The sequence below is a fragment of the Cricetulus griseus genome, chromosome 7, assembly GCF_003668045.3.
Source record: "Cricetulus griseus strain 17A/GY chromosome 7, alternate assembly CriGri-PICRH-1.0, whole genome shotgun sequence".
Taxonomy (NCBI): domain Eukaryota; kingdom Metazoa; phylum Chordata; class Mammalia; order Rodentia; family Cricetidae; genus Cricetulus; species Cricetulus griseus.
In genome coordinates this window covers 127598886-127622675 of record NC_048600.1, presented here as the reverse complement: position 1 = coordinate 127622675, position 23790 = coordinate 127598886, and the positions used below count along the sequence as shown (strand labels likewise).

The 23790-nt window shown below is 47.0% G+C and overlaps 2 protein-coding genes across 2 annotated transcripts; both read left to right on the top strand.

Annotated features, from left to right (window-relative positions):
* Positions 1 to 1698: 1698 nt before the first annotated feature.
* LOC100760538 (CMRF35-like molecule 3) lies at positions 1699 to 8257 on the top strand. The gene is made up of 5 exons (XM_035448167.1): positions 1699 to 1735; positions 5275 to 5613; positions 6724 to 6832; positions 7183 to 7338; positions 8215 to 8257. Exons 1-5 carry the CDS (start codon positions 1699 to 1701, stop codon positions 8255 to 8257), a joined length of 684 nt encoding a protein of 227 aa, XP_035304058.1.
* A 9967-nt stretch (positions 8258 to 18224) lies between these two features.
* On the top strand, positions 18225 to 22714 carry LOC100760829 (CMRF-35-like molecule 4). The gene is made up of 4 exons (XM_027425748.2): positions 18225 to 18285; positions 19069 to 19434; positions 21165 to 21297; positions 22558 to 22714. The coding sequence occupies exons 1-4, from the start codon at positions 18225 to 18227 to the stop codon at positions 22712 to 22714; spliced, it is 717 nt and encodes a 238-aa protein (XP_027281549.1).
* The last annotated feature ends 1076 nt before the right edge of the window (positions 22715 to 23790 follow it).

Sequence of the window (23790 nt, the reverse complement as noted above, 5' to 3'; positions counted from 1 at the left end):
TAGGGTAATTAAGAAATGCTGGTTAATAGTCATCTATAACAAGCTTTTTGTTCTTAGGTCTGTTTTCAAAGTTAAACAGAGATATATTTTAGATAGATAGGCAGTCTTCAAACACTTCATGGTCTACAGAATTTGGCGTTTAAGATGTTTTTAATAGCATGAGGCTTTTCATGACAGTGAGACTGTCTTCTCCTGGCAGCATCAATCTACTTCGAAGAAGATGATCATCAATGGACCTCCACATGGAGTTTATTTCAAATGTGGCAAAGCTATCGATTGGGCAAGAAAGTGTCCTTGCGTCAATTGCTGACAGTATGCTGTCCAAACTGGTCAAGTAGGCACAAAAGAAATCAACTATGGAACTTTGCCAAGACAAGGTAGGCCAGTTCCTCAAAATTCATGCTTCAGGAAAGGTGTGTCAGATATACTGGTCCTATAGGCCAAAGATATTTGCTCCAACATTGTAAAGGAATCTTGAGTGACTGTCCGGGAAGCAGCCAGCTGTCTCTGTCGTTTCTGTAGTTTTGGAAGTTGCTTGGTCTACACTTTCTGTTTACTCAGGTGATATTTTATTCTTCTCTGGTCTCTGAAGGGCTTGAAGATTATATATCATATATAGTTTTGCAGTTTTCCTTGTTACCAAATTCAAAAAAAGAAACTCACAGAAGAGATTTAATATTTATAAATTTTAAAAAATATATAAATTTTGAGAAACATAAAAGCTTAAGTTGTTTATGAAAATATTTTAAGGTCTAGAACAGTATTTTTAGTCTAGTAGTACAGTTTATGTTAGGAAGTGATTTAAGTACAAAACTTTGGACTCACCAAGATAGGATTAGAGGCCAAACACAAAATGGACTAGACATTGGGAATCTAGTGCTTATCTGATAATTGTTCTTATTGAACATGGCTTACTGATGTTAGAGAAAGAGCATTTTATTGGACTAAGAGGGAGAAATGTTGGGAAAATAATTTGTACACTGTGTGAGAATGTGTCTCTCTCCTTACTCACATGCCTAAGGGACCTTCTGATTGGTTTGATAAAAAAAAATTGAATAACCAATAGCTAGACAGTAGAGGATAGGCAGGACTTCCAGGCAGAGATAGGAACTAATTGGAGGCCCAGGATATTCCTCAGAAGACTACTGGAGGAAGTTGGACTTTTGAAACTGAGTAGAGGTTAAGAGTTATGTGGCAGGATGCAGAATAATATAAACAAGTTAATTTAAATATTCAGAGCTATTTGAGAACAAGCTTAAGCTAAACCAAGCTTTCATAATTAATAAAAAGTCTGTGCCATTATTCGGGAGCTGGCAGTTCCATGATCCCCTGCAACTCATTTATGTCCCAGTGAGCAGAGGGGTTTGCTGTATTCCATATTTTGCATCTGTCTCTACTGACCTGTGTATCTGCATCTCCCCTGGCGAGTCCCATCCATCTTTCAAGTTCAGATATAGCCTCGGATCTATCCAGCAGAGGAAGTCCCCAGTCCATCCCGCTGTACCACAAAATGACTTCACACAATGACTTCTGACTTGTCAGTCTTCTCAAACGACATCCTCTTTCTTGAAACATGAAAAATTGAGAAGTTGTCAAGGAGATAAAGAAGAGAGACTGAGAGGAAATTCAAACTGAGTTTTAAGTTCTTTCAGGGTGTTGGCATCTGTCACCACCAAGGACAGGAGAGGGGACAGGACCATGTGGCTGTTCCCTGCTCTGCTCCTCTTCCTCCCAGGTAAGTAGCTGGGACTTTACGACATCACAGTGTCAGCGGTGGGGGAGGACACGGAATTCTGCCCTGGGTTGGGGAAAAGAGGAAGAGCTAATTCATTCACCAAATGCTTACTTCCTAAATGAAAAGCAAGACTTTGGCATCTTGTGAATCCTATGGGTGCCTCAGGAAAACCAAAACCAAAACCAACTTTTAAAAATCCTTCCAGAGTGTGTTTCTCAAACCTGGCTTCTACACAAAAGTAGATGAGAGAATGGATAAACAAATTTATGTAAAAATATCTTTATAATTTCGTGTTTGGCAATTTTGAAATAGGATCTCATGTAGCCTAGGATGACCCTGAACTTGGGTCCTCTGGCCTCCACCCTCTGAGTGCTAGGACATTCTGATTTTTAATAGACAGTAAAATAAACTTGTAGGGCCTGGGTGTGGTAATGCATGAAGCCAGTACTCAGTAGGTAAGTGGACCTCTGTGTTCAAGCCAATTCCGTCCACAGGCTGCAAATGAGAGCATGCAACCCCTCAACAGTGATATTGCACTGCATTTATGCAGCACATTTTATTATCCATTCATCCGCATCCAGGCTGATTCTGGGCCTTGGCTGTTGTGAATTCTGCTGCAGGAAACACACGGGAAGGTGTGTCTTCAGCATTCTCACTTCATTCTCTGGGAGTGTGCTTGCTTTCTGCTACTGTGCTACAGACCATGGCCAAGGACAGCTGGGGGAGGAGAAGGTTTGCTTGGCTTACACATCCAGATCACAGTCCATCATGGAGCTGGAGCCTGGAGGCAGGCACTGAGGCAGAGACCCTGGAGGAACACTGCCTACTGGGTTTCTCCCCCTGGCTTGTTCAGCCTGCTTTCTTATGCTACACTGCCCACAGTGGACTGGACCTTCCCACATCAAGGAAATGTCCCCCAGACTTGCCTACAGGCCAGGCTGATGGAGGCATCTTCTCAATTCATGTTCCTTCCTTCTGCACACCCCCAAGTGGAGTCAAAGTGACAGAAAGGTAACCAACACAGGCTATATCCCCCGAGTGCAGTTGCTGTCTTATGCGGCAGCCGATCTATGCTAACTTTTCTGAGGGACCTCCATAGTGTTTCCCATCATGTCTAATTTACATTCCAACCCACAGCGTGTCAGACTTCCCTGTCCCACACATGCGTCTACAGTTGTTATGTGCTGTTTGGTAATAGCCATTCTGACCTGGGGGTGATGATGGCTCTCTGTGGTTCTGATTTGTGTCTCTCTCCTGACAATTAGTGACATGGGGCATTTGTCATATATTTCTTGACCGTTTGTATCTCCTTTGAGAGCTGTGTGCTCAGTTCATCTGCTCGTGTGTGTGTGGATGTGAGCGTGTGTGTGTGTGTGTGTGTGTGTGTGTGTGTGTGTGTGTGTGTGTGTGTGTGTGTGTATGTGTGTGTGTGTGTGTGTGTGTGTGTGTGTGTGTGTGCGCGCGCGCGCGTGCGTGCCGGTGTACTGTGCATGAGTATGCATGCATGTGGAGGCCTGAGGTCAAGAGGCCAGAGGGTGTTCTTAAATTGCCCCACACCTTCACATTCATGTTATTTTATCCTTGACACTGGATCTCACTAGGCAGCCCCAACTGGCCTGCAACTCTTCACATAAATCAGGCTGGCCTTGAACTCACAGAGAGCTGCCTGCCTCTGCCTCCTGAGTGCTGGAATTAAAGCATGTACCATCATGCTCAGCTCCCACCTTTATTTTCTGAGACAGGGTTCCTCATTGAACCTGAAGTTGGGTTGGATGGCCAAGGAGCTTCCAGGATGCTCTGTCTCTACTGTCCACCTCTGTGCTGGGCTACAGGCACACGACAGCACTCCTGAGTTTTTCACTGGATGCTGGGGACACAAACTCAGGTTCTTCATGCTTAGGCTTACACAGCAGGTATTACACTGACTAAGCCATCTTCACAGCCCCTCATTACATCATTTTTTAAATTGGATTATGGTTGCTGTTGGACTCTTTGAGTTGAATTCCTGCTCATATATGAGAAAGTTGACCTCCTGTCAGGTGCATGGTCTGAAAAGATGTTATCCCACCTGGAAGCTGTCTCTTGACTCTGTTGGTTGAGTCATTGTAGTTTAAAATAATTACATTTAACAATTTTTGTTTTCTTATCTGGGCCGTTAGGAACACATATGTTGTTGTTGAAGCCAATACCGTGAAGCTCTTCTTTTATAATTTTAACCAGGTATTTGTTATTGTTTGGTTTCATGCATGCTCTGTAAGCACCCCACCAACTGAGCTGCATCCCTACCCCTTACTAGGAGCTTTGGGTCAGCTTTAGGTGGACCTAAAGGACAGCACAGGCTCTGTGCTCTGTCGGCACTGTACCACATGGAGATTAGATTGGTAGGTGTCATTTTGGACAGCTTCCAAGTCATTAGTCCAGGGCGGGTCCCTACAGAACCCCTGGAGACTGCTGAACTACCAGAAGTGGCTTCTGCATGGCCACGGCATGTGGCCTCCTCAGATGGACGTCCTGAGGGTCACGGGTACTGAATGAAGGCAGGATCCTGTCCTGTGGACATGGTCTTCTGACATTTCACATGCTCCAGGGTAACATATAGATTGTTGCAGAAGGATTCTTTCAAATACACTTTTATTGGCCACTGGCACATGAAGAGGGGTTGAACACAGGAAGTCATGACTGCTCAATGTCACCATTTTATCTTCTGAGAGCTGTAACTGGCCTCATCTGCACCAGGTTTTTTTTTTTTTCCTTTGGTCCACCAAGCAGCTCCCAAATCACGGCACAGAGACTTATAAATAGTTTTAAATGATCAGCCTAGCTTAGGCATGATTCTGGCTAGCCCACTTAAGTTAACCTGATCCTCTTTATCAACCTTTTGCCTCGGAGCTTTTTGCCTTTTCTTACTTTCTTGCTGTGTGTGTGTCTGGCTGACTTCTGGCTGCTTGGCTTCTGGTTCCAGGCATATCCCTGGTTCTCTCCTTCTTTAATTCTTCTTCCTGAACTTAGATTTCTCCTCCTACTTATTCTCTCTTCCTGCCAGCCACACCTCTGTTTTCTCTGCCTGAGTCCTGTCTGTTCTGCTCTTTATTGGGCCAATCAGGTGCTTTAGGCAGGAAATTTGAAACAAATGCAACACCTGTGTAAATAGTTAAACACACACCCTTACATCACTAAACAAATGCACAGAAAGAAATGTAACACAGCGTCACATAGTTATAGTAATATTCTGCAGCAGAAACCAATGTAACACAGCTTCACACAGTTATAGTAATATTCTGCAGCAGAAACCAATGTAACACAGCGTCACACAGTTATAGTAATATTCTGCAGCAGAAACCAATGTAACACAGCTTTTCCTAGTGAAGATAATATACACATTAGCCATTTTTTGAGGCTTTGACCAATAGAATAATGATGGCCTATCTTGGGAAAGGGGTAGCCCTTCACTGACTGGTGTGAATTCTTCTTTTGACACAGGGCACTGTGCTTTGCTATTTGAGTGGGAGACCAGGGATCCTTTGTTTTCTATTTTCCAGGCTGCTCTACTGCTCAGGGTGCAATCACAGGTCCAAGCATAGTGAGAGGTCAGGAGCGGGGCTCCTTGACTGTGCGGTGCCGGTATGACTCTCGCTGGAAGGATAACAAGAAGTACTGGTGTCGGGGAGCTGATTTAAATGCATGTGAGATTCTTGTCAAAACTAATACATCAGAGAAGTTGGTGAAGAACCGTGTGTCCATCAGGGACGACCAGATTGACCTCATCTTCACAGTGACTATGGAGGACCTGAGGATAAGTGACGCCGGCATTTACTGGTGTGGGATTGACAGAGTTGGATACGATCCCAGTTTTAAAGTTAATGTGAACATTGACCCAGGTAAGAAAAAATTCCAGAAGATCCTGACTGAGTGAGGGACCAGGGAGCCTGAACTCATGACTGTAAGAGTCTTACTGGAAAAGATAAACACAGACGACTCTATCAGTCCTGTTTTCTACTGGGATAGATGGTGAGGTGGGGAGGCCTTGTCTCCCCCACACACACACATGTGTCTTGCGTATTCTCACTTGTACAGTTCTGGGAACTGAACCCAGAACCTCATGTGTGCTAGCCAAGCACTCTACCACTGAGCTAAACTCCTTAGACCCCACCCCCTCCACCACCCCTTTAACATAAAACAAAGGAAGTCACAGGAGCTCTATTTCTGGACAAGATAGAGTAATAAGGATCAGATTTGTGTCTGTTTAAACAACTACAGTCAATAAAATAGACAAAGTTGGGGCTGGAGAGATGGCTCAGTGATTAAGAGCACTGGCTGCTTTTCCAGACAACTGGGTTTGGTTCTCAGCACCCACAGGGCAGCTCAACAACCATCTTCAACTCCAGTTCCAGGGATCTGGCGGCCTCTCTGGCCTCCATGGGCACTGCATGCACACGGTGTGTATGGATATGGGAGAGTGATGGCTGATGTCCTCTGTATGCTGTAACTGGGTTTCTCTGTCAGCCATAGCTGTCCTGGAACTGGCTCTGTAGACCAGGTTGACCTCAAACTCACAGAGATCCCCCTGCCTCTGTCTCCCCAGTGCTGGGATTAAAGGTGTGCACCACCACCACCTGGCTGGTAGCAGAGGATGCTGTTACACAGAGAAACACAGTCACAACATACTGAGGACATTCCCCATCAGGCAAGCAAACACCCATTCACATATAAATACATACTTTTTAAATAGACAAAATGTGCAAAAGTGAAGTTTTCCTGCAGATTGTATGGCAGACAGTAATGATTAAGCCATGAAGAATCGAGTTTTAAATGGGGAGCTGCTTTGCTCTGCACAGCATCTTCCTTTAGAAAAGAATTAATGTACAGTTTTGGATGGCGACTGGAGAGCAAGATTCTTAGTTCCTAGTGGAAAAAGCTTTAAGCCATACCCAAAGCTGGGCTGTCCTCAGTTGGAACGAACCATGTTCTCTTTGTATCTTTAGCCCCAGAAGTTTCTACTGTAATAATGACAACCATGGCCCCAGTTCTGACACCCACACTATCAACCAGGGAGAACACTGGCAACCATGGAGAGACTCAAACCAGTGCCCCCACCTGGTAAGCAGAGCTGGACACAGGCAGCTCCTTCCCACTGGGCTGTCCCAATGGCCTCTCCCTGGGGGGATGGGGGCTCCAGATAAAACACAAGATGTCCAGGACTTCTAGAATTCAGGAAAACCAATCATTTCTAGGACAGTGGTCAAAGGAAAACTGAAGGACACCAGGTAAAGCTTCCCCGGGGTTAACATGCAGGCAGCACGACCAGCCATGCACTTGCAGAGAGGCCATGCTAGTTGTATCCCAGGCTTGTCCTCCTCTGGCCACTGAAGGCTAGGCTATGGACAGAAGGAAGGCTGAGGCCTCTATGCCAGGTGACATCTTACTTCCTCTCTCCTCCTTTCCTGCAGGTCCCTGCTCAGCAGCATCTACTTCCAGCTCCTGGTCTTTCTGGAGGTGCCCCTGCTGCTGAGCATGCTCAGTGCCGTCCTCTGGGTGAACAGGCCTCAGAGGTGCTCTGGGGGAGGTGAAGTTGGCCTGGAGAAGGTTCAGAGTTCTGATGTCCGGTAAAGAGAGAAAAACCTCTCAACAGACAGAAAAAAAAGTGTGTGTGTGTGTGTGTGTGTGTGTGTGTGTGTGTGTGTGTGTGTGTGTGTATTTACACATTGTGGGTGCATATGTGTGTGTAAAGGACAAACTCAGGTGTCATTGCACTATTGTCTGAGACAGGGTTCTCATTGGCCTGGACTTTTGCCAAGAAGGCCAGGCTAGCTGGTGGGGAACTCCAGGGACCTACCTAGCTCCACTTTCCAATCTTGCCATTATAAGCACACACAAGTGCCTCAGCTTTTAAAAATACACATATACATACAAAAACATAAACAAACAAAAAACCACGGGTTGTGGTGATAAACTCATGTCCTTGTAACTGCAAGGAAGACAAGCACCTTACCCACCAAGCCACCCCCAGCCTAGCAAAGATTATTTCTATGATGGAAGGACTGTGGTCAGCAGCACTGTGTCTCTGGGCTACTGTGGACTCAGCCCCAGACTCCTCCTCCTCCTCCTCCTCCTCCTCTATCAGGGACAGCTGAGGTTCTGGAACCCCTCAGGTGGTTCCTCTCTCAGAATCTCCTACAGTGCCTGCCTGAGCCTTTCTTCCTCTGAAGGCCTCCAGTGAAGTAGATATTACAAGAAAAATTCATGGTTCCTTTTAGGGCCCCAGTTCCTTGGAGGGCATATGTCATCCTAAGTCTCTGGGCCACCAGCCAGGTGTTTGACCAAATATCTGGAAAATGTGGCCTCACCAAGTGGCATATATGTTTGCCACTGTCCTATTGGATGTCTGTAGCTTACAGATTGAACAAATTAGTCAACACACTAAGTGTGTTCTTAACCCAGGTGGAGCAGTTGACAAGTGTCTGTTGCACTTGTTCCCACAGGTTCCCTCAGGTTCCCACGGAGTTTGTCAATCATGGTTCCTGAAATCTAGATCCCTGGCCCAGGAGGACCAAATGGGGAGTGTTGCAGAATATTCTTTTAACTATGTAAACTGTATTTCATTTGTTTATGCTGCAGAGTACTACTTTAACTGTGTAAATGTGTGTTACATTTGTTTATGCTGCCTTTGTTTAATTATTAAAAGATGTGTTGCTGTTTAACCTTGCCAGCCTAAGGCACCTAATTGGTTTAACAAAAAGTTGAATGGCCATTAGCTAGGCAGGAGAGGGATAGGGAGGGAAGGCAGGAAGAGAGAATAAATAGGAGAAATCTAGGCTAGAGAGAGGAAAGAAACAAAGAGATTGAGGGAGAAAGAAAGCGACACACCCAGGGCCAGAAGCCAGGCAGCCACCAGCCAGCCAGACATAGAGACAGCAGGAAAGGAAGATATACAGAAAGAGAGAGAGAGAGAGAGAGAGAGAGAGAGAGAGAGAGAGAGAGGGAGAGAGAGAGAGAGGTAAAAATCCTGGAGGTAAAACATACATGAAGAGAAACAGGATAATTTAAGTTATACGAGACAGCCAGAAATGAGCCTAAGTGAAGGCTGACCATTCACAACTAGTATGATTTGGGAACTGGTTGTTGGTCCAAAACAAAAAGCTGTCGCAGGGGAGTCATCTGGGTGAAGGGTGCTGTCTTCCCAGGAATCATGAGACCACATCAGCCCGCTGTGTTGTGGAATAATCATTTTGTACACTGTGAAGATGGGTCACTTGGATTGGTTTAATAGAACTCTGGGGGTCAGCAGCTGGGCAGGCGTTGGGGGCCTGAGAGAATGATGGGAAGAAGAGGAGTCTCCAGCTAGACACTGAGGAAGGACGACATGCAGGAGGAGAGGTAACAGCCACGAGTCATAAGGCAGGACATAGATTAATAGAAATTGGTTAATCTAAGTTATAAGAACTAATTAGAAATAAGCCTAAGCTATCGGCCACATTTTTATAATTAATAAGAAGTCTCGTGTCATTATTGGGGAGCTGGCTGGTGGTAGACAGAAAGACTGGCCATTGACACTGTTGTCCTGCTGTTCCTTCAGAAGCATCTATTCAATGTCTAAGTGCTAGACACCATCCAAATACAAGCTAAAAAATAAGAACGACCTGGTTAAATTGCTGAAAGGTTCAAAGGCAAAACAGTCAAGTGGAAGACAGTTTAGTTGTTCCCAGCTCTCCAGCCTCAGCTGAGTGCTGCACCCACAGCACAGTCTTCTCATCCTCTCATGCTCTGACACCCACAGCCCAAACTCACACCTAACATATTGTGTGGGTAGAGACCCATGTTAGCATCTTCTCCTTGATGGCAGGTGTTGGAGCTCCTGTGAGTCTGCCTTTGTTGAGAGAAGGCTTTTTGCTTGCTGAAGTGAGAAGTGGACAGTAAGTTGCCTGTTTCCCACCCATACTCAGGCAAGCAATCCGAACTATATTTAGTACACACACACACACACACACACACACACACACACACACACACACACACACACACACACGCATGCACAGGTGTCATGTAAGCAGGAGGTGGGCCTTTTAGAAAGAAGTGGGCTGGGCAGTAGTGGTCCATTCCTTTAATCCCAGCAACTGGTAGGCAGATTTCTGCGCTGGAGGCTAGCCTGGTCGACAGACTGTGTTTCAGGACAGGTCAGCCTATAAAGAGAGACCCTGTCTGGGGGGGGATTGAGGGAGGGAGGGAGAGAGAGAGGGGGGAGGGAGAAGTAGGAAGAGGGAGGGAGGGAGGAAGGAAGGGAGGAAGGAAGGGAGAAAGAAGCCAGTCAGAGGTGACCAATTCCTTAATCCCAGTCCTGCAGAGGCAGAGGTAGGGGTATCTCTGTGAGTTTGAAGCCAGCCTAGACTACAGGGTGGGTTTGATGATGGCCAGGGCTCCACAAAGAAGCCCTACCTTGAAAAATAAAATAAAATAAAATAAAATAAAATAAAATAAAATAAACAAAATCCAGTACACTGCCATTTGCTCATATGATGATAGATGGATCTTTTCTCAAGTCTTCTGGGATGGAAGTCCCTGAGCAGAAATGTGAGGTGGGCACACTCCCATCTTCCTCAAACACCCCTGATCTGGCCCAAACAGATCATGAAGAAACCATACAGACCACATAAGGGGAAACTAGACACAAGTTGCCCCATGCTACACAGATAACAGTAGCTGAGGTCTGTGATCCCAAGTCTAGCAAACTTCCTCTGTCTCACAGCCTGAACAGTTGGTTCTGTTCACTAAATATTTGTATTTCAACCACTCTGCTTTATCTCATTGCCCATTCCATGAGGACACCATCCAAAGCTCCAACACAGCAAATTTAGCACAGACCCCATGCTATGTAAAAATTTCTTAAGCACTGTCTACACTCATAGAACCTTGGTAAGGACCCCAAAAAGTCAGCCTGAACATCATTCTGGACAGTTGGGGAGATTTCTCATGAGACAGATGCTGGTCACTGTCCCCAGCATGTTTCTTCTCCCTGGAATCTAGAACAGACATTTTCTGACCCTACCTGAGCCCTGCGGTTCCAGGTCTCCAAGGCCACAGAACAACTCACCTGGGGGCTGAAAAGGAGAAGAATTTGTGGCATCCATGGGGCCCTGGCTCCCATGTCACGGCCTCCTTCATCTACAAACAGCAGTATCTCAGACCTCAGCAAAGACCATCCACATCATATCTGATTCTCCTCAGAGTCCTGTCCTTGAAAAAATAAGTGTGTGTGTGTGTGTGTGTGTGTGTGTGTGTGTGTGTGTGTGTGATGGTGCTCACACATATGTAAGTGGACTTTTCTGTCAGTCAGCCCACTCCCCAATAACCACAAAGAGGCTTAATATTAATTATAAATGCTCCGCCAACAGCTAAGTCTTGTTACTAGCTAACTCTTACAACTTAAATTAATCCATTTTTGTTGGTCTACATTCTGCCAAGTGGCTTTGGTGCAGTGTTTCCTCACTATGCTCCCTCCCCTATATTTTGGTATGGTGATGTATATTCTATGGCATTATATGTTTTTTGTTGTTGGTGGTGGTGGTTTTGTTGTTGTTGTTGTTGTTGTTTTGAGACAGGGTTTCTCTGTATTGCTTTGGAGCCTGTCCTGGAACTCGCTCTGTAGACCAGGCTGGCCTTGAACTCACAGAGATCCTCCTGTCTCTGCCTCCTGAGTGCTAGGATTAAAGGCATGCACCAGACAGTATATGTTGGAAGTATGTGACCTGGCTTTTTGACTTGACTTTACAGGGGATTATAGTTAAGAAAGTACATGAATCTCAGGAGAGACTTTTAAACAGTGTGGAGACTTTGATAGACTATGGACTTTTGAAACTGGACTAAACGCATCTTGTTATTGTTAAAGGTCTATGTGCCCAGGGGGTAAAATGTAGTCGTCTGAATGTATCTGGCCCCTATAAGCTCTTAGGGAGGTGTGGCCTTGCTGGAAGAGGTGCGGTATTGCTGGAGGAGAAGGATGACACACATCTTTAATCCAGACCTTGGGGCTGGAGTGCACACCTTTTGTTGGAAGTGTGTCACTGTGGGAACAGGCTTGGAGTCTCTCAAGCTTCACTCCGTATGACAGTCAACTTCCTGCTGCCTCTGAGTCAAGATGTAAGCGCTCTCAGTTCCAGCACCGAATCTGCTGGCACACCGCCATGCTCCCTGCCAGGGCGATGATTGACTGGACCTCTGAAACTGCAAGCCAATGCCCTCAATGAAATGTTTTCTTTATAAGAGTTGCTGTGGTCATGGTGCCTCCTTATAGCAATAGAAACCCTGACTATGGTGAGCTCTATCAAAGACCTCAGGAGGGTGAAATGTTTCCTAACAACAGGGATATCTGGCTGCCTGGACATCACCAAAGTTCTTCAGTAACTTTGGCCTACAGGCCTGCCAAATGTAAAAGACATTTTTCAGAAGTGGAGAATTTTAAAGGGATGTCCTATCTTGTCTTGGCAAGTTTCACAGGGCATATATTTGTTTGTTTGTTTGTTTGTTTGTGTCCTGCTGATTCAGTTTGGACAGAATATTATCAATAATTGAGACAAGGGCAGTTTCTTTGCCCAGTGGCTACTTTTGTCACAAAGAAGGCAAAATGCTTAAGGAGTTTCTTGGATACCCATCATCTTCTCTGAAGTAGATTGGTGCTGACAGGAGCAGACGTGTCTCACTGCCATGAAAATCCTTAAATCATAAAACAGATTAAATGCCATATTCTGTAGATCTTTGAAGAGTTCAAAGACCATCAAACTATCTAAATATATCTGTGTGTGACCTTGAAACCTTACCTAACATGACTATACATTTGACTATAATTGATGCCTAACTATTAATCTGTATTTCTTAATTATACATTACATTTTTAAATAAGCAATATAAACACAATACCTCAAACAAGAGTAGAAACATACATACAGTATAACAAAAATTAACATTAAATATATATCAATAAACCAAAATCCATACTAATGTATGGGTTAAAGTTGATTCAATAATCTACTCTTTCATCTCATTATTTCTCTATCACATACCCCCTTTTTCTTTAGAAAGAGATCTTTGAATTTAACTCTTTTGTTTAGCTTTTTTTTTTTTTGCTATGACCAATAACAACTTGTAATCAACTCACCTTAAATGATAATAAACATCCATAACCCATTTGGGGAATGTGGGCATCAATCTCTAGACTACTTCCTGTTGTTTGTGGGTGCTGGTATCTTTGGGGGAACCTTGAGAAAACCAGAATAATTGATAATTGTTAGGTCTTGGCTGGAGCAGTTTGTGGGGCTGGATCACCTCAGCCAGCAGCCTTGAGGCTGTTTTGGATGCAGAATTCTGAGGAGACTGTAAGAGAGGCATCTGAGATGCTGGATCACCTGGGTCATCCATTTTCATTAGTGTTTGGTCACCTTGATCTAAAAATACATAAATTTTTAAAGGTAACATACATTACAAGTATTGAATACTTGTTACAAGTTTTATGTTTGAGCGAGTAACATATACCTTATGTTTGTAATCAGGATTTTCAGGGGGTCTTCCTCGATCAAACCTGATCTTCTTTATCCTGGAATGAATCCACAGCCTTCCATTTCCTGTGGAAATAAAAGCATAGACTCTCCCCCAAAGCAACACACCATTTGACTTCCATTTTGAAGTCAAGACATTTTTTTAATTATATACGTTGCTTTAATCTAGTAGCTTTCATAATCCATTCTCTTAGGAGCCAAAATATTTAAAGACAGCACAGTAACAAACAGGATCCAGACTCTCTGTGTGTTTTCCGTGTTTATGTGACTTTTTGTTTTATATTTCTTTACTCCCTTTTTAAGGACTTTACTTATTACTTTAATTATTTGTTTGTTTGTTTATGACTGTCTATCCCTTTTCTTTTCTCTCCCAAGCCTTTGTACATTTTTTAAAACACTGTAACATATTTAGAGGGTTTTTTTCCATCTAGATATTGAGAGCTGGGTGGTGGTGGCATATGCCTTTACTCCCAGCACTTGGGAGGCAGGGGAGGGCAAATCTCTGTGAGTTTGAGCAGACCTGATCTACAGAGAGAGTTCCAGGAGAGCCAGGGCTACACAGAGAAACCCTGTCTCAGAAAAATAAATAAATTAAAAAGAAGATGATTAGGAAAGGGGGCCAAGACAGAGGCAGAACCTGGATCATGAGGGAAAGAGTCCGTGTCTTTTACAAATAGGAAACAGACTGTGTTTCAGGCAAGTGGTGAGATGAGCAGATCTATCTGTCTGTTCCATCCATCTATCCATCCTTCTGTTCTAGACTTTTTTTCTGTAATAAAACACAAATCCAATCTGCTGAGAGGAAAGCATTTATTTGGCTTCCATGTCGTGGTCCATTTTGAAGGAAGTGTGCAAGAACTGAACAGGAGCCTGGGGCAGGAACTGAAGCAGAGGCCATGGGGGACAGTGCTCACGGGCTTGCTCTGCAGGGCTGCTCAGCCTGATTTCTTGTAGAACCCGGGACCATCTGCCCAAGGATGGCATCACACATGGTGGGCTGAGCCCTTTCATATCAATTAGCAATCAAGAAAATATCCCTAGAGATGTGCCCACTGGGCCAATCGGATGGAGGCAATCGCTCAGTAGAGGTTCTTTCTTCCCGGAGTCTCTAGTTTGTATCAAGTTGACAAAAACTTCCTAGACACTGTCATCTGTCTGTCTGTCATTTTCTTTCTCTTCTTTGTCTTCTTTCCTCCCTCTCCAAAGGCCTTGTATTAGTTGTTTTCCTCTTTACTGTGACCAAACAATGACAAAAGCAGTGGGAAGGGTTTATTTTGGCTCATGGCTTGAGGGAATTTAGGCCACCATGGTGAAAGAGGCCAGTGAAAGGGTGTGAAGTGGCCGGTGACACTCATCCTCAAGTAGAAAGCAGAGAGAGATGAATGTTGGTGCTAACTTCCTTCTATTTATTCTGTCTGTCATCCAGCACACAGTAGGCATTTGCTCACAGCACTTGTCTCCACACACTGAGAGGGACCTACAGACATCCTGATCCTTGGAGTGGCCTGGATCTCAATGGAAGATCCTGAAGAGACACAAGGAGCATGCCACAGTTTCAGAGATGCCCTGCTAGGCACTCAAGATGTGTCTGTAGCTGTGCAGTTGCTGTGATGAGCATGTGATGTGTCTACACAGACACACACACACACACACACACACACACACACACACACACACACACACACACACACACACACACACACACACACACACACCACACACACACACACACACACACACACACACACACACACACACACACACACACACACACACACACACACACACACACACACACACACACACACACACACACACACACACACACACACACACACACACACACACACACACACACACACACACACACACACACACACACACATCCTCTTCTGGTGTCTGCAGGTGGTTCCTCTTCTCAGTTACATTTTTGCTTCTCACTGCAGGGTAGAGATTAGCAAGAGGTGTAAGAGAAGCCCCTCCCTTTGTCTTCTCTGTTTCCTCTTTTCTCCATGGCAACTCTATGTGTTTCTGTGTTTCTGATTGTTCATGTGGCCAGACAGTTGTGGGTGAGTGTGAATCGGCCCCATCCCAGGGAAAGCTCTTGCCATCACCTTTCTCCCCTCCCTGACACTTGCACTAATTACCATCTTACATGGACAGGTTAAGTCAACTCTTGAGAGTTCACCCAACAGAAAGACAGCAGAAGCCTGGAACCCTGGCTGTGTGGACTGGGTACCTCACCAGACTTTGGCGGGACCGAAAAATAAGTCACCAATTTCTGTAGTCTCTGAAGCATGCTGTCAAATGTATAGTTCTATTTACTCTAGCTGTCATGAGCAAGGCACCCAGTGTGAGCCCTGGGTTAGAGAATCATGGGTTAGTGGACACAAATGCTCTGCCTCCAGCTTTGTCATACTGCTCACTTTGGGAAGAGGGGGACAGTTGCATCAAGACACCAGATTCCTCAGATCTCCTTCCCAGGGCATCAGGATAACCACCTTCTTTCCAAGATCCTGATTCCGGGTGTCTCCTTCCAGGCAGCAGTGTATAAGCATGGAGATGGTCCAGCCTGAGTGCTTGGCTTCCTTCATGCCTCATCAGAGTCCCAACTGAGCAGCAGCCAGCAGCTCAAGGTCACTCTGCATTAGTTACCCTAGCCTTGACCTTCATGACACCATTCTTTGTAGTCTAATTCCTCCGAGACCGTCTGACCAGGTCAACACCCCAATTCTTAGAATTGAAGAATGCAGAAGAGGCTAGCGTGCAAGTCCCCATGGGGGAATTCCTGAGCACACACAGTGTCTGCGTGAAGAGGAATACAAGTTTCCCATTCACGTTTACCACCCTGGAGGATTACAAGGCCCAAGAGGCAAAGAGGAGACTGGCCAAACATCCATCAGAATTGTCCCTTGAACCTCCCATTCACAATGAACTCAAGAGGGTTTCACTGTGAACAACACAGGCATATATGGTGTGGGATTCATAAAAGTGGATTTGAAAAGGGACCGCAAGAACTTCAGTATGTTCCCATCTTCCAGATCGTCACGTCTCTGTCCCCAGATGAGTCTACGATCCCATCAGCAGCAGAACTGTCCATCACAGCCCTGGGCAGAGGCAGGGAACAGATGACCTGACAGAGAATAAGAGATCAGCGGCTGTGAGTCAGCTGTGTATTTTGCTGTGTGTCTGAATGTACAGGCATGTGCAACAGGACAGGGACCCCTCTGACCTTCAAACCCTCTGTGTGTCCTCCCACGACAGCAAGGACCGGACATTTCCAGTTGAGATGTGAGAAAACCTGAGCCTGGCTTCTTCATGACTCCCTGTCCTGAGGAAAGCCATGCCCTCCCTGAAGGGGCCCCAAGTCCCACCTGGACCTCTTCCCATCTTCTTTGAGAGAACAGGACCCCAGAGCATCTGCCTTCCTCTATCAAAAGCTTCTGTGGTCTGGGCCTGAGCAATCACCTTCTTGCAATGGAGGTTAGGCTTTTGTTTTTTGATTTTTTCTTTGGTTTTTTCATCCTTGTGTGTTTGGGAGGAGGTGGATAATCAGGGCACACATGTGCCATGGGACAAACACACACCACACAGCACATGTGGATGTCAGAGGGCACGCCAGTCCTCACATGTCAGTCCTCAACTTCACCTTGTTGGAAGCAGGGCCTCTCTTGTTCTGCAGACACCAGGCTAGCTGGCCCATGAGCTTGCCCATGAGTGGAATAAGTGGGGATGCCCAGAAGAGAGCCCAAGGCAGGGAACAGCAAGTGCCAATGTCCCCCCACCAGGTGTCACCACAGCCTCCAGATACTGACACATATCAGAGAAGTGCAGATACCTCTAAGGTTAGGTGCATCAATGGGCTCCAGGAAACATTCTCTTGCCTTCTTCCCCAACATGAGAAGGAAATACACCTCAGCATTGGGAACCGAGTGTCAGAAAGGAGAGATCTGAGGTTATTCTTCATCTCCTCCCAATGCACAACACCTACCCAGGATAATGACACCAAGTCCATGGACCGGGGGACAGAAGAAGACAGAGTCACCATGTGGACACAAGGCTTGGAGGATTTCAAGTTCAGCTTGAGTTAATAGTGCTTTCCAGTCCAGACCGGGTAGCTATGTGAAATTCTGTCTCAAATCAACAAGGTCTGAGACCTATCTCAGTTGGTAGATTGTGTGCCTAGCATGCATGAAGCCCTGGGTTCATTCCTGAGCACAATATAAATGGGATGTGCTGGCTCACACCTATAATATACAATAGAAGATATAAGGAGTCATGACTTCAAGGTCATCCTTACTGCATAGAGGCCAGCTTGGGCTAGAGATGCTGCCACACATAAACAACAAAGCAAACAAGCAAACAGAATAAATGGAAGAGAAGAAAGAGCTGTGACTTACAGGTCTGTACCCCTCCTGACGACTCAGCATCAAGGTGAACTCTGATTGAAGTATCTGAAGCCAGAAATGGTGCCAGAGACCCTGAGGTTAAACTAAGAGCGCTCTATGGATGGCTAAGCTGAATTTTGGAAGGAGATGGTTTCTCTGTGTTCAACAGAGCAGGAGCAGATAAAACGCACAGCTCTCAAGTCCACTCAGGAAGTGGCGTGTCACAGAGGGTGGGCAGCCTGAACAAAAAAGGAAATGCACCCCAGGGCTCTGTCAGACGTGGGAAGGTTGTGAAGCCCTTGGCTGAGGGCTAGGGGACAGGTGGCATCCTCAATCCATGGCATTCCATGTGTCCCTCACAGGGAGTGACAGGAACCAGGGCCCCTGAGGCCTGGAGAATCTTCAGAGCACTTCCTGCCCCAAGTTCATCTGGAGCCTCACAGGACCAGGAAGCAGAGCACAGGAAGGAGACATAGGCACGTGGACATCATAACCCTAGGAGACTCCCCTTCTGCTCTCTTGGGCTCAGACTGGGGGCAGGTGACATAGAGCTGAGAAATGATCCCAAGAGTGATGGCAGTGTGGCTGCCTTCAGCCCTGCTCCTCTTGCAGGTCCCAGGTGAGCACGGGGACAGGGGAGGGGTTACAGATGGGAGAGGGCATGACAGGGCATTGGGGGGTGGGAGAGAGCAGCCAGCAGAGGAAGATGAGGCCAGGAGTGAGGGCAAGAGAGTGGGGGGGCAGGAGAGGCCGCATGGCCCCAGGTGCTGCCAGCTTTCAGTGCACAGTCACGTCTACCACACCAGAAACAGTCGGGACCTACGGAGAGGTCCAGCTGTGACAGTCATTGCCAGAGAGCAACACAACCTCCATTGTGTACACACAGGTATCTGCATACCTGTGCGTGCATACCAAACACACGCAAGTGTGTATTCCACAGAGGCACAAGTCTCACTCGCAGAGACATACACATGTATATGCACGTAGGTAAAATCTCTGTGTCTCTGTCTCTCTGTCTATCTGTCTCTCTCTTGCTCTCTCTGTCTCTCTCTGTCTGTCTCTCTCTGTCTGTCTCTCTCTGTCTGTCTGTCTGTCTCTCTCTCTCTCTCTCTCTCTCTCTCTCTCTCTCTCTCTCTCACACACACACACACACACACACACACACACACACACACACACACAGTGTGGTTTCCTCCTAGGCTCCTTTCTCCAGGACAAGCCCCGCCCTGCCCGGTCTTCAGTAAAACAGAGCTGCTCACCTCAGTCCTGACTCCTGGTCTGACAAAGCCTGTCTCCTTTCTCTCTGGTTCCTCCAGACCAGGCAGCTCCCTAAGATCTGACCAAGGGAGGCCGGACCCCCATCCAGCTAGGAGGGTACAGAATTGGAGCTTGTGTTTTCCAGGCTGTGTCCCTCTGCGTGGTCCCAGTTCCATGACAGGCACCGTGGGGGAATCCCTGAGAGTGAGGTGTCAGTATGAAGAGAAACACAAGGCTAACAGCAAAACCTGGTGCAGAGGGTCACTGCTACCATATTGTCGAAATATTGTCAAGACGAGAGCCTCGAAAGAAGCTAGGAATGGCCGAGTGTCCATCAGGGACGATCCGGCCACCCTCACCTTCACAGTGACCTTGGACAACCTCACCCTGGAGGATGCAGGCACCTACATGTGTGTTGTGGATATACCGTTGATCAATGGCTCCTGGTGGGAGATCACTCCCTCCTTGGGGATTGATTCTTACTCCAAGGTTGTGGTGTCTGTGGTCCCAGGTAAGCCCCTCATGTCATGGCATTCTGAGTCCCAACCTGTCATCCTCCCATGAAAGTACGAAGCCAGATACAATAGCATGGTGAGCTTGGTGAATCAGTGACTCAGGACACAAGGAGTGTGAGTCCACAGGTGCCTTTTGAGAGCATGTGTGGTATGTGTGATTTCCTATGTACAGGCACATTGGGGAACATGGGTTCTTTGAAACTCTCTTCTCCAGACATTTATTTATTATCAGTTTGTCTGTTTGGACTTGCCCATGGTGTGTGTCACTCATTGAAGAACATCTGGGACTTAGTTTTCTTTCCCAGTGTGGGTCTTGAGCTGAAACTCAGGTCACCTAGCTTGGCAAGCAAGGGATTTTACCCACAGAGCTGTCTCATCAGCCCCTGTTGGAGATTCTCTGTGTGTCACAGGTGACAGTCTCCAGGCTGAACCTTTGCAGACACAGGTCCTGAAACACTGGCTCTTTTGTGACTTCCTGTCCTGATAGGAGATGAGTCCTCTCCCAGGTCCCATTGGGTGCTGTACCCATCTCCATGTGAGAACAGTACCCAGCACACCTGCTCTGCTCTGTCAAAGGCTGCTCTGACCTGGGACTGAGCAGACATTTCCCTTCCATGGGGGCCTGAGGGACCAGCCTCATCACGGTGGTACTGGGGCTTCTGAGAGGAACCAGAGACACGAGAAGGAGCCAGCTTCTTGACCCCTGAGGAATCCATTCAGCTCCTCCTACTTGCCCTGTGTTCCCCTTTCCCAAGAACCATTTCCTGCAGGAAGAAACTCAGAGAGTCCCCCAAAAGTGCTCCTTCCCAGCAGAAGGTCAAGGAGGATGGACGACAGGCTCTCAGCCACTTTGGTCCCAATGTTGTCCATGTCTGCAGTTCATTCTCCACTAATGGAGCCTCCCTTGTTTATAGAGCCCTAATAATCGCATCTCTTTAAGGGCAGGTTGGTGGCAGGGGTGGAAGAGGCTGACCTGCTCTGTGTTTCCCAGTGTTTTTCTTCTCTGAGAGAGGGTTTGTATAGCCCAGGTTGACCACAAGCTCACTGTGTAGTTGGGATTCAGCTCTAGTGACTGATCTTCCTGACTCTGCCTCTCTAGCACCGGGATTACAGGCTGGCAAAACCACACCCAGCTTCTTGCTCTAATTCTCGGTTTTGGTTTTCCCCTCACAAAAAGTTCCCCCCAGCATCCTCTGTGGACTCATTCTGAAGAATGTGGAACCAAATCCCGCCAGTGTCACTAGTTCTCTGCAGTAGAGGCCACTCTGCACAGGGTCCTTCAAGCACTGGCCTTTCTAGAACTTTCCATCTGGCCATTGCTCAGAAGAGACTGCCCAGTGGCCTCTCTGGCTGACAGTGTGGGAATGAGTGGGCGAGGCAGACAGAGTCCCACCACCCTGTGTCTGTCCCCAGAAGGATGGAAGCCAAGGAGGCAAACGGTGTGACTGAGGCTGAATGGGACCTGGCAACAATGTCTTGTCACTGACAAACTCTCCTCTATAGGAAGACTGGCCTCAAGTTTGAGAGCACCAACCAGCCACAGTGCATGATGGGAAGGGCTGGGAGGGGAGGCCCTGTCCAGGCCTTGGTGTGGCCATGAGGCTTATGGGCTGACAGACAGCTGTCCACCATGTCTCTAGCTGTCCACCTGTGAGAAGCAGAGCTGCAGAGGTTTCAGTGGGCAGGAGATGGAGTTAAGGTCACTGGGACTGTCTTGTGTTTCCAGCCTCTGCTGCTGTCACAGGCTCTGTCCCCGAGAACAGAACAAATACCCTGGGGTCCCTGAAATCTTCACTGGTGCACACTCAGCCCAGCGTGACCACAGAGGACACAACTCCCGGTCCCAGCCCACACCCTCGGTGAGGAACCAATCAATATCCCTGAGGCCTCTGGATTGGGAGTGGGGGTTAAAGCTGAGAGGGTGGAGGTTGAAGGGTTTGGATCTCCCCCCTTGGGCCCCTCCTGCATCTCCCAGGCCCACAATGACCTGGGTGGGTGACTTTAAAAGCCAGTTGCTCATCTAAATATTGAGACACAGCAATAACACCCAGACACAGACCTGCTGAGATGGACTTAGTTTCCTGCCAAGAGGTTACTACAAAAACACATCCATAGGCTGGGCAGACAGCTCTGCTGGCAAAGTGCTCTAAGCCACAGCAACCACATGTTGGGCTTGGTGGCATGCACTTGAAATACCACAGCTCTGGAGGTAGAGACAGGAGGGTCCCTAAGACCCACTGGCAGGCCAGCCTAGCCTAGTTGGCAAGCTCCAGGCCAATGAGAGATCCTGTCAGATAACAAGATAGATGGGCCAGGCATGGTGGCTCACGCCTTTAATCCCAGCACTTGGGAGGCAAAGGCAAGCAGATCTCAGTGAGTTTAAAACCAGCCTGAACTACATAGAAAATTCCATTCTAACCAGAGCTACATAGTGAGACCTGTCTCAAGACAAGCATGACAAGGTGATGATTCTTGAGAAATGACACCCAATGTCATCCTCTGACCTCCACATTCATGCTCACACATGTGCAGCTGGAAAACACACATGAACATACACACGGTGAAAGAGAGATAGAGAGAGCAAGAGAGAGAGAGCACTAAATTAATTAATTTACTAATGAAAATCAATACAGCTACTAGGTGTACTGGCCCAAGCCTTTAATCCCAGTAGTTAAGAGGCAGAGGCAGAGGCAGGAGAATCTCTGTGAGTTCAATACAGTCTGGTCTACATAGTGAGGTCCAGGACAGCCTGAGCTGTATTACAGAGACCCTGTCCAAAACAAACAAACAAACACAAATAAGTGAATAACAAATAACAGCCACCAGGAGGAGACAGGGAGCCTCAATTTAGAAGAGATTTGGCTGTGGGTGGGGGAGGCACTGCCTGGTTAGAGGCCTTAGCAGTAGAGTTCCATGGGGTTGGTCTGCAGAGAGTGGGCCAGGCCCACAGTTCAAGGCTACTTCTTGGACTATGGGTCACACTGGTCATTTAGACAGGGCTGCTTTGTCCCTGAACACAGCACTGTGGACACACAGCTGGGTTAAAGAGACAGGCACACAGTGCAGGGCAGCAGCGTTGCATTCTGGGAAGGGAGCTGACTGTGACCCTGTCCCCACAGGTCCCTGCTGAGCAGCATTTACTTCCAGCTCCTGGTCTTTCTGGAGGTGCCCCTGCTGCTGAGCATGCTCAGTGCGGTCCTCTGGGTGAACAGGCCTCAGAGGTGCTCTGGGGAGAAGAGGCACTGTCCCGACTATGAAATCAGTGAGGTCTGTTGACAGCAAAGCCGTGTCCCTGTCATGGACTCAGCTCCTCTGGTGGCAGAGGACAATCTGTGCTTCTGAAAATGCTGTGATTCTAGAAGACTCTTTGTGGTGAATCACAAATAAAAATGTGCCCAATAAATACATAGATGTTTTAATAGCGTGTCTTTACTTATTCGTTATAATTTCACACATGTACAACATAACTCTATGACATCCACCTCCAATCCCACCCTCCCACTCCCCAGGCCTGGGTCCCCTCCCCCTTCATGGTCCATCCCCTTTTCTCCATTTTTCTTTTTCTCTCTGTAACACTGAGTTCAGTTACTGCCACCGGCTGGAATGCTAACTGATCTTGCTGCCTTGGTCTTGTGCAGGTAACCAAAGTTACAGCATCTTGAGTGTTGTGGCCATGGCACAGCCAGAGCACAGCATCTCCCAGCACTGTCGTCCTCCTCTCTGGCTGTGGAATTCTTTTCTCTCCCTCTTCCTTCCATAATGTCCCTGAGCCTTGGGATAGGGTGAGTGTGCCTTGGGGTATGGTAGGGGTGCCTTGGAGTAGGATGGGTGTATTTTAAGGTAGGATGGGGTGCCTTGGGATAGGGTGTGGTGCCTTGGGGTAGGATGGGGTGCCTTGGGGTAGGATGGGGTGCCTTGGGATAGGATAGCGGTGCCTTGTTGTACGGTGAGGGTGCTTTGGGGTAGTGTGTGTTCTTTGTGGTATGGTGGAGGTTTGGTACAGATATCCCCTTTAGGACTGATCACTCAATAATCACTTTTTCTCAGCACTAAAACCACAGCAGAGGGAAGCTGCTCCAACCTAGGCTGTGGACATAATATTTAGAGGGCAGTTTGACAACACGGCCAGTAAGTTGACAACACCGTACATGGAAATACTCTTGGTGCTGTGCCGTTCTCCAGATTCAGAAACAGAATATGGTCTATACTGATGATCTCATTCTCCGATGTCACCTTCCCGCTTTCCACCATCCCTTGGTGACAACCTCTACCTGGTATTTTCTATCTGCTGACCTTAAGGTTTGTCACATACACACACATGGGTTTGCTAAGGTGTATTGCTTAGTGTCTCT